General features: G+C 37.5%; 1 protein-coding gene and 1 pseudogene across 1 annotated transcript; one reads left to right on the top strand and one right to left on the bottom strand.

Annotated features, from left to right (window-relative positions):
• Window positions 1-282: 282 nt before the first annotated feature.
• On the top strand, window positions 283-1,181 carry Defb113 (defensin beta 113). The gene is made up of 2 exons (XM_028766515.1): window positions 283-346; window positions 994-1,181. The coding sequence occupies exons 1-2, from the start codon at window positions 289-291 to the stop codon at window positions 1,179-1,181; spliced, it is 246 nt and encodes an 81-aa protein (XP_028622348.1). The 5' UTR covers window positions 283-288.
• A 2,842-nt stretch (window positions 1,182-4,023) lies between these two features.
• LOC114620448 lies at window positions 4,024-5,317 on the bottom strand (annotated as a pseudogene).
• Window positions 5,318-11,216: the final 5,899 nt, after the last annotated feature.

Raw genomic sequence — 11,216 nt, 5'->3', positions numbered from 1 at the left:
TGGCTTACTTAGGTTAGCATGTAGTTTGAACTAATTGCCAAGGGAACTTTAAATCCTTTTTTTCTTCTTACTGAAAATGAATTCATGTCTGGGTCACTGTGACCATCAGAGCGCTAAGTCCTCTATTATAGGTGTTTGCTATTTCACAATACTTTCATGACTATTTGCTTCATCCAGAATAGCATAATTAATCAGAATTGCAATTACTGAGAAGGATATAAAAACAACATCCTCTTCTTTTCAAAACCACGAATTCTTTGAGCTTTATCCTGAAGGATACAATCAGCAATGAAGATGTTTGGCATTATCCTGATTGTTATCTTCTCTGTGTCCTGTGGTCCTTCTGGTAATGTTTGGAATATGGAATGAATGTGACAGGGAATATTGTTCTCATAATGCCTTATGTGAAAAATATTGTTTTTAAGAGACTTTTCTTGAATGACATATGAGGAAATACACTTTATTGTTTGGTTAAAGAAGAAGTGAGTAATACAAAAAGTTAAATAATCAGAATGTTAATGCAAAAATGCTGCATTAGACCTGGTGGCTTTGTTAAATGATGTGATGAACCTGTTCTTTATCAGTAGGAATACTATTTTTCTTTCAAATCTAAGTTCCTTGACTGACAAGTTAATGTCTTTGTTAATAATAGAGCAGAAGTACTGCTAATTTCAACTAAAGAAAGGTCAGCTCTTTTTCTCAAGGTCTTTATTCCTTTGAGAGATTATATTCAAATTAAATATTTCAAAATATTGAAAAGGAAAATGCTAAGAGAAAAGGAAAATATTATTTATCAAGTAATCTTGAAAGAGAAAAGGTTTTATTAATGTCATTTAGGTATGATTTTACACACAAAATTATGAAATTCTATGCAACGCATCTATCCCTTCATTCATCCGTCCATCCATCCATCCATCCATCCACCCATTCATTCATATGTCTCTTTGTATCTGAAACAAACTTTGATTAATAGTTATTGATGTTTTCCTCTAGCTCCTCAGATGAAAACAAGAAATGTTGCAGAAAGAGCACACAAATGTTTCCTGGTCCATGGTACGTGCAAATCTTCATGCAGCAATTTGGAGTATGAATATATTTATTGTAACACTGGGCCCTGCTGTGTTACACGAGATTATCAAAGAATGGTGAGATTCTTCAATACTCCCAAATATACAACTTAAAGTATAAATTGTAACTCTAATAGATGATTGAACTATACTAATTACTAATAAAAATGGATTTTTTTTTACTTTGCGTCAAGTGGGATGCTTACCACATTTTAGATTGCACTATGATAACCTGTGATTTCTTTTTTAAAATATTTTTATTAGTTACTTTATTTATTTACATTTCAAATGTTATCCTCCTTCTGAGTTCCCATTCAACACCTTCCCATCCTATCCACCTTTCCCTTCTTCTATGAGGGTGCTCCTACACCCACTCTTGCCCCACTGCCCTAGCATTCTTTGGGGTATCATGCTGTCACAGGACCAAGGGCCCCCCCAGATTTCAGATAAAGATTTCAATGTTGGATAGAGAAAATAGAAAAGAAACATGAGAATGTTTCTGGATGAGAGCAGTTCACCCAGAATTTGGAAGATGTTCCATTGTGCCTGCCTTTCTCCATTGTTTTATTAGAAGCCTCCCTCACATGAGTTGGAGGTAGCAATAATCTCTTAACCAGGGCTTATACTTCTACTTAATAATTTCATGGTTCTTATATAGACTTCAAACTGCACATACTCGGTCAAATAAGAAGGCACTATGAACAAGAAAATTGTAAGAGGAAAAAGCCAAGGTGACTGTGCTGAGAAATAAGTAATAGCATAGGAAAACATTCTAAAGAGAGGTTATCTGAGAGATGTAGGCTTACAAACACATGTTTAAAATTTTGCCTTTACAAACTGAATAAAATCAAATTTATCAAATTGTGATTTTTGAAGGTTTTTTCTTATTATGAAAATTGGAAGAATTTTAGAATATCTCCATAGAATATCACAATATTTAATTTCCCTCCCCAGTATAAAGATTGTATGTGTGTGTGTGTGTGTGTGTGTGTGTGTGTAGAGTGAGACAGAGAGAGATTTCAAGACTGTAAAATATAATTATTGAAAAATTTATAAGATATAGAGTGTCTACCCGCTGAAGTAAATGGCAAGAAATACTGAGACCCACACCCAAATAGAGTGCAGAGAATGAACGACCTTAAGACATTTGGTCATAAATGGAATATTTCCATCAATGTACACCCCTCAGGGGTCAGAGAACTCTGCAGAAGGAAGGCAGAAAGGTATTCAGAGCCAGAGAGGATAGAGAGCACCAAGAAAACAAGGCTGAACACAGGACTGACACATGCATATGAGTTCACTGAGACTGTGGTAGCATGCACAGCGCCTGCACAGGTCTAAGCCAGATGAGCACCAGCACCTGGGGGGTGGCGGTGGGCAAGCACATGCTACCAGTTCTAGCACAGAAGTCATCACTAATTAAAAAGGAAAAACTAGTTTCCTCCAATAGAGTATACAAATCACTCTTAAGGGCAGGTCCCATGCCCAGCAGTAGGTGACCAACACAAGACAAATTCTGGTAATTTTGGAGGGTTTTGTCTCCTAATGGTTTGTCTGGGTATTTCTTTATCATTCGTTCATTTGTTTGTTCGTTCGTTTGTTTATTTATTTATTTATCCTACCAGTCTTTTGTTAAATATGATGGTCTCCGCTTTTGTGTCTTTATATGATTTCTGTGTATAAATGTGTATGTTACTGTATCTATAAGTTTTTCTGGTTCCTTTTTCTTTGTCTCTTGTTTCTGTTCCTTTGTTTTGTTCTATTCATATTCATTTGCCTATTATATTATATTATATATTATATTTATTATCTACTATTACCTTAGATATATACTTATTTTCTAATGAAAAAAGACTATCCATGGGATGAGTTGAGTGGCTTAGTTGGGTGGAGAGGCACAGAGAACCTGGAAAAAGTTGGAGGAGGGGAAACCATAATCAACTGTTCTCTTGTTGAGAATATATTGTATGAAAAATATCTATTTTCAATAAAAAATACAAGATAATCAATGTATCTAATAAATGATTTTAGCTGGTATTTTAAGAATCTGGAAGTGTAAGTTAAACCTGTGTTTGTAAAAATATGCATTTCAATAATGTTTTTTACTTCATCTTCTGAAGAAAGAAAACAGTAGTCATTTACAATCAGTGATTAAAAAATAAACATTGGCAAGGCCATTAAGATTTTTTTAATTTGTTTATTGTTGGCAGTCTCACACATTTGTCTAATTAGTGTTAGTAGGTTTTACCCCCCATTTCCCTCTTTCCTCCCTGTTTCACTGAAACCCAGGGTTTCAACAGGTTTCCCTCCTATTCTTGTGCCTCCTTTAAGTATGTGACCTACTGAGTTTAATTAAAGGGGAAAAATAAAGTTAGCAATTACTGATAAAAAACTTTATTCTGCATAAAGACATAGAAACTACACAGAGGGAGGGAGTGAAAGGAAAGGGGAGGAAGAGAGCAAGAGAGAGAGCGAGAGCGAGAGCGAGAGCCAGAGCGAGAGCGAGAGCGAGAGCGAGAGCGAGAGCGAGAGCGAGAGCGAGCGAGCGAGCGAGCGAGCGAGAGAGAGAGAGAGAGAGAGAGAGAGAGAGAGAGAGAGAGAGAACAGTTGGTAATATGGTCATCATATAAATCATGGGAATATTTAAAAGAGAATTAAAGAGGGGAAACCTACAGTTCAATGATCTCTATGACAGCATTCAGAAAGTAGAAGTAGGCCAATCTGAGTTCAAGAACAGACTGAGTTCAAGACTGGACAGCCAGGTCTACAGAAAGAAACATTGTCTCAAAAAATGTAGTAGTTTTAACATATTATTCAATAAAGTGGCATTTTAGTTTGATGCTGATAAATCATTCTGTGAAATTTCCTGTGTTTGTTTAAAGAAAAGCAAACACCATTTTATTTCTTATAAAACTTTTGTAAAAGCCAAAGCTAGATACCACATACTTTTCAAGACTCACAAAAATGACTCGGGTTGTTTGTTTGACATGTTTTTTAATCTCTGTCGCCACAGCAGGGAGACTGCCTTTAGCTTTAGTCCTCCTGGGCTTCTTCTCTAGATTTTCACTGAATTCTAAACAAGAAATGCTAACTGTTGGAGCTTTCTCTACATCCTTTTCAGAATGGACTTGTGGTGGTGTCCCACAGTACTGCTTCAAAGCACAATGAGTTCTGCAGGCAAGGTCACATGGGACTACACTTGATTTAGAGTCTACAGTAGTGATTTCAGGCTGGATGGCAGTAGCGTGGATTCTATGATTGTGAAAAAACATCTTTCGTGGTTTTGGCCACCTGCATGTACGAAGCTGAGTCTCGACATTTTATTTGAGCAGTGGAGATTATCCTGCTTCTGGGGAGCTGCCAGACTTGTAACACATGGATTTCCTCAACTACTTCAACATCTCATAACTCTTTTACCAAACGTTTGATATCAATTTGCTTAGGAACAGTTTGTAGAAGAACGATAGCAGATTCCTTAAGCAACGTGTACGTCCTATAAAGAAGTATACAAACCATAATAATGCAAAAGGTTGGATCTAAGTAGAGCACCAACACGGACCAGCCTCATGCAAGGGGGCCTGGGTGCTGTTAATAGACGATTTTCAGGCATTAGGAAAACACCATGGGCTCATACAAAAGTCATCTTCAGTATAACCCTTCCAGGAATAGTAAAAGCATTCACTACCATGTCACAGAGCCCAAAGCATCTCTTAGAATGAAACACTTCTCGCACGTTCAGCAGTCCAGCCTTGTTGTCTTCTGATTCCAGACCGTCAGACTGCTGGATAAGACTCCCAATTATTTGTACGTCCACTGGATTATCACTTCTCAATTTTTCTGGTTCTGCCCCTTATTATTGAGTTATTGTCCTGTAAATACTCTGCTTCACTTCTCTGCCTGGTCCGCCTTCAGCCAGTTGGGATTACTAGTGTCAGCCTCCAGCTTGTTGGTCTCCTCCTTGTGCAGTGCCCAGCCCCTCGGAGTGCTCGCCTGTCCCCGAACACCTGTGCTACCCTCCTTGTGCATGACCTTGGCTAGGCGAGTGGCCATGGCCCGTCCCCTGGCCCTCACCTCTGTGGTGGTGGAACAGGCAGAACCCCAGCACATTGACCAGCAGCCCAGCCACACCCGAAGCTCAGGATCAGGAGTGGCTGCTGCATCTCACAAGGCTTGATGGAGTGCTGGACAGCTTCCAGTAAGATAGCGAAGCACAGCACTGTGAGGAAGATGGCATTCACCAGTGCGCCCATCGCCTATCCAGCCAAACTAGGTTTAAATGCAATCTGAATTTAAGCCGTTGAACCTATACTCGTAGCCAAGTTCAAGAGCATTTTGTTTACTAAAGTTCTATAGTTCAAGTTCAACATACAAATTAGACAACTCAAGTATTTTCTTGAATACTATGATAACACTTGGGTGAAAATATGGAAAATAGAAACAGTTTTCTGGAAAATATGAAGGACATATTGACTCTGAATGAAACTTTCACTAGGTTCTCAAACATACCTATTTGAAAATCTAAGTACTGTTGCAGGAAATTGAACTCAGTACCTCTGGAGGAGTTGCCGGTTCCCTTAACCCAAGTCGTCTCTCCAGGACATATATTTTCAAGACTATATATTTCCTTTCCTTAATTTATATGTTCTTCTTCATGGTGACTTCTCCTACATTGACCTTTTCATTGTAAGTGGTAATCAGAACCCAGCAATGTATACTTGGCTACCTTAAAAGAAGAGTAACTGAAATTACAAATCTATTACCTTGGCTACCAACTGTTTCAGAATTACTATTTTATTTTGGTCTGATTTCTTAATAGAAAACTATCCACAAATATAGCATCGTGATTAAGTCTGATTATCAGGACTGGGAACTTAGACAGTAAGGTATCAATTGTGTTGGAGAAGACTGAGTAATGTATACCTCCAAATGCAAATTTAATTAATTAGAACACACGAGTTGAAGACAGGGAAGATATTCATGACGTAACTTCCTGTAGGATCAGAAGCTGTGTATGAGCACCACACTGGCAACTGTGGAAATAAGTTTCTTTCCTGGTTCTATAGCAGGAACCCTGATGTCAACTTTCATTTCTGACTTCATCCCCAAAGGAACAAATGACCTTCTCCTCTAAATTTCTTCCCCCAACTCATCCTATTACCTCAGCTTCCAATACCATCAGGCATTCCCTGTGAACACAGCAGCTGAGCAGGCCAGATCAACAGGTAACACACAGCCATCAAGGTCTCTGAAAATCCAGAAAGGAAACAGAAACAGGGAACAAATCACCCACCCAACAAAGACAAATTCAGAAATCAGCATTTAGACCTAGAATCATCCCCAAACCCAGATTCCTGGATGCCGGCATAGAAACACAACCAATTAGCAACCACAGCAGTTTGCCCCCGCTAGAGCCCACCTACCTTTCATCCACAGCAGGCCCTGGATATTCCAACCTAGCTGAAGGACAAGAATCTTAAAACTAACTATATGAAGATGATACAAGTTCTTCAAGAAGAACTAAATAAGCCCCTTAAGGAAACCCAGAAAAACCCAAAAAATTGGAGGAAGCAAATAAATAAATCTCTTAAAGAAAGCCAAGGAAACACAAACTGTCAAAGGAAACAAATGAAGCTACTCAAGACCTGAAAATGGACATAGCAGCAACAGAGAAAACAAACTGAAGGGATTCTGGAATGTGAGCAGGAACAACAGAGGTAACTTTCACTTCATGATGAAAGTCATAGAGACTCTAGTGATAAAGAGAGCGTGACATATCTTGTTGTCTATTGTAATGTTCACTGTGGGCCCCAAACCTGGAGTCTGCTTGTAGACATGTAACCCTGCCCCCAAGTTATTTCTGATTGGTAAAGATGCCAACAGCCAAGAGCTGGGCAGAAAAGACATAGATGGAGTTTAAGTTTTCTGGGCTTGGGGTCTGAGGAGAAACATGAGGAAGGAGAGTAGAAGCTGGAGAAGGAAGGACAAGCTGCCTGGTGTTAGATGAGGCATACAAATGTGGCCCTGAGGGCTGGCCAGTTGGAGTTAAGAGCAGCCCAGATGAATAATAATATAATAAGTAATAACTTGTGGTAATCAATAGAAAAGTAGATTCTAACAGCATAGAGAGTAGGTATGTGCCCAGCTCTTGTGCTGCTTAAGGCTTATTGTAAACATAAAGGTTCTGTGTGTGTGTGTGTGTGTGTGTGTGTGTGTTATTCAGGAACTAAATGGTCTGAGGTGGAGTAGAAACCCTCGTTAGAGATTAAAATTTTCATCAACAAATAAAGGCATATACAAGTCAAAATACTGTCATGAGGGAAAAAAGTTCTTCAAAGCATTTCCAGGATCAGAAACATGAAAAGGATGTTCACTTTTCATTTTTGTTCAATATAGCACATGAAGTCTTAGGTAGAACAGTCACTCAAGTAAATAGCTCCTTCTATAGGGAGAATCAGTTTTCTCTAAAAACATGACCTCAGGAATGCCTGCCTTACTCGAATACAGTGATGATTTTCAACCTGTGGGCCTCTATCCCTTTGTGAAAAGAATGACTCTTTCACAAGGATCACCTAAAACCATCAGAAAACACAGATATTCACATTATTATTCATAATAGTATCTAAATTATAGTTATAAATTAGCAATGAAACTAATTGTATGGTTGGGTCACCACGACGTGAGGGACTGTATTAAAGGGTCACAGCATTAGGATGGTTGAGAACAACTTCTTCGTTGGAAGTCCGGACATTCAAAAACATATGAGCAGCATGAATTAGAATAGATTGTTTTCAAGAGAGCCAGCAGCAAGGGAGAAAAAGAGGGGGTAGGGGAAGCAGGAGCAGAGAGAGTTTGGATCTGAGAGAAATTGGGTAAGAGAAATGAATATGATCAAAGTACTGGGTACAAAATTGTCCAAAAAAAAAAAAAAACCCTAATTAAAATACCAGAGAAAAAAGAAAAGAAAAAGCATGAAAGAATGGTAACAAATTAGTTTAAAACAATAACTGATGGAATACAAAAAAGTCATGAAATACTGTACCAACATTCATAAAAATAACATGTACAGTGAGTGAAAAATACAAAGTCACTTGATCCTATTGCCTTTTTAACTGAAGTTACATTTAAATATGTGGTCTATAAAAATACTTGGTATTTATGTATCTCCTACGTTGTTTCCCTTCCTCCTCTCCACTGAAGTCTTCTCCACAGGTATTCTCCCATTTCTTCCTCAAGAAGCTTGTGTTCCATCTTCTCCTCACAAGGTCTCCTGTTTCTCAAACTCTCCTCATGGTTTCTTTTTACTTTCCTAGTAGTTGTAGCTACTCCAGTTTATATATTCACCTCTAAAGATCTGGGGCTCTCATTCAAAGCAAGATATTCCTACAGCTGCCCTTTTACCCTAGGGGTAACCTACAGCTACCTAACTGGACCAAAGGTCTGTTTAATGGGAAAGAATTCTTGCCTGGTGCTGTTAATATATACAGCTACCTGTGGCTGGTAGGTCCATGGAACCAGGAGGAGAGCCTACTATTTCCGCTTTCCTAAACTAGTGTAATTCCTGTAATGCAAATATTTGTATTTATATCAATAGCTAAGTGTTCATCCTCCCTCCAATCAATGACTTTTTTTTTTTTTTTTACAGTAGACAGAGATCACGTCAAAGAGACAAACTGGCCAAAATACAGAGGTCAACTGACTTTGAGGTACCTACTCCAGTAATATAAATTAATACCAATTAATATATTTACAATAATTCCTATACTTCGGGCTCAGAGAACATCAACAAAGAGAGAGTGGAAAGCTTGTAAGAGTGAGAGAGGATGAGGACATTTGTGATTCAGTCTTACTGGGGAAAAAAAATAGACGGGGAAAGGATGGATGATTGGGGAGTTTTGAAGGAGAAATTGATAGTAACTATTACCAAGTTTCACTACGTGAAATTCTCAAAGAGTTAAAAAAATTATTAAGATAGCTCATTGTGGAGAGGAGGGATGGAATGTGGAACAGTCAGAGGGTGGACTGGAGTGGGGGAATAAAATCTGGAGTGTAAATAAATAGATAAATAAATAATAAAAAAGATTGCCGATTGTAATTTATAACCCCAAAAGCATTATTTTAGCAGATGTATCATTCTGCTAAAATGATATTCCTTCGTTTGAGCTAGGACCCTTCAAATTAAATGGCAAAATTCATCATTTAAGAACAAAAAATCAAATGTATATATGATTCTCATGAACAAAAGTCAAATTGATATGCTCTTATCTACAAAACCTTGGCTTCATTTTTAAAGGTTTTAAACATCAGTGATATGTTTTAAGTAGAATTAATTGTGTATGTCAGAAAAGGTGAAGTGTATTTTTCTTTAAATGAGGGCCTTTGTTCTTTTGTGTGTTTCTTTGCTTGCTTGCTTGGTTATAGAGTACTAAAAATTGTCCCTACAGCTTCTATTATTCTATACAACGTTTTACCCTCATCTTATACCCCAATAGTAATGTTTGGTGTGTGTTACGTTAGTGTGGCTTACAGTGTGTGTAAAAAATGTGTGTGTGTGTGTGTGTGTGTGTGTGTGTGTGAGTGTATGTTGTATATGTACCTGATGGTATGTGTATATCACAAGACAATCTCCAGGAATCAATTCTCTCCTTCTATCACTTACTTTCTAGAGACTGAATTCAGATGCTCAGATTTGGCAACAAGCCCCTTTTGAGTCACTTCCTTGTCCCTGTTTGGGACATTGTTGTTATTTTTGACAAGGTGAGCTCACTGTAGCCCAAGTCAGCTTTCAGTTGCCTCAGACTCATGAAAAACTGGGTTTCCAAGCCTGTACCTCTCAGCACGGCCTACTGATAATTTCCTAAGTATAACACTGTATGGAGACAGAAACATGGTATAATTTGCATCCAGAAAATATAAAATCATGAAGATACATATGAAGTTTGTTCATCCAACTATCAGTTGTTTTTTAAAACAGGTTTGACTTCTGTTACTACAATAGAGGACATATCTCTGAGATGTTTGTGGGACAACCTCCTCCACAGAGGAGGAGATCAGTTTTTCCAGTCTGCCGCACCTATCAGCGAACCAGGCTATAACTCTGATATATACAGGATTTCTTTCCTGAGTTCTCAAAGAAGAACCCTGTTTTGAAGATTCAAGTTATTTTTACCATAACGTTGGATTTCATTAAGGGAAAGCAGAGTTACCTCTAGTGAAAGAATGCAAACTGCCTGAGATGAAAAAGGAGATTTTACCATCTCTTAAGAATGAATTCAGTTGAGATAGTCAATTATCTGACCAATCAGGCACCTGAAAGAAGACAGATCTACCTATGCTAAACGAAAGAGAGAGGAGAAATGACTATGCCTTTAATGAGGCAATGTACTATTCCATTTCAGTATTCTTACCATCTATTGCCTGTAGTTCCTTCTAGGAGCCAACAAGATTCTGTGGTGATGGCCCAGCTTACTGATCACCGTCACAGAGTGCAAAGATATTAAATTCTTTTGAAACAGGCCTAAGAACTCCAAGAAGGGACCCTGATATCCTGTCACATGACTTTACCATTGAATTTTTTGTTCAGTACTTCTATCTGCCTGCTAATTAAGTAGTGATGATGAATGAGACATTTTACCTTCTGAAATCTGGCTTAAAGGATGTGATTCATAACCACTTAGCATTTCAACATGCTCAAAAAACTCATTCTATAAATTACCTATTATTTTTCAAAACTGTACAGCTGAGTGTGTATTTAAATGATTTTATTCTAATACCATACATATAAAGAAGACTTTCACTGTATAGACACAATACATACAGCTTTATATCCTTTGAACTTTACTCCTTATTACACAGCACAAAAGGAAGTAGAAGAGATTCTGATATCTGACCCTCTATGATCATTTACAAGCTATATTAGATGGAACAAATTACTTTGTATTTTAACAGCTGGTTTTCAATATATATATAAATAAGAATTAATTAAATCACCTTTTCATGAGATGCCATAGAGAGTAAATAAAATATACAAGCATTCATAGCAATGTCAAATGAATACAACAAATTATTTAAATACTGATTTCTAAAAATTAACCTCTGTTCTTTAGTAATAATGATGAACTCTAGATAAATGAATTGACCAAGATAACTTTT

This window comes from Grammomys surdaster, unplaced genomic scaffold, assembly GCF_004785775.1.
Source record: "Grammomys surdaster isolate TR1022 unplaced genomic scaffold, NIH_TR_1.0 169, whole genome shotgun sequence".
NCBI lineage: Eukaryota > Metazoa > Chordata > Mammalia > Rodentia > Muridae > Grammomys > Grammomys surdaster.
Note: the sequence above shows the minus strand (reverse complement) of the source record. Positions and strands in the feature narration are given on the sequence as shown.

What these genes read in the sequence shown, in the direction of transcription:
- Defb113 (XM_028766515.1), top strand. Translation starts at nt 289, where the DNA reads ATGAAGATGTTTGGCATTATCCTGATTGTTATCTTCTCTGTGTCCTGT. An exon ending in TGTGTCCTGTGGTCCTTCTG is followed by an intron (nt 347 to 993) that starts GTAATGTTTGGA and finishes GTTTTCCTCTAG; the next exon opens with CTCCTCAGATGAAAACAAGA.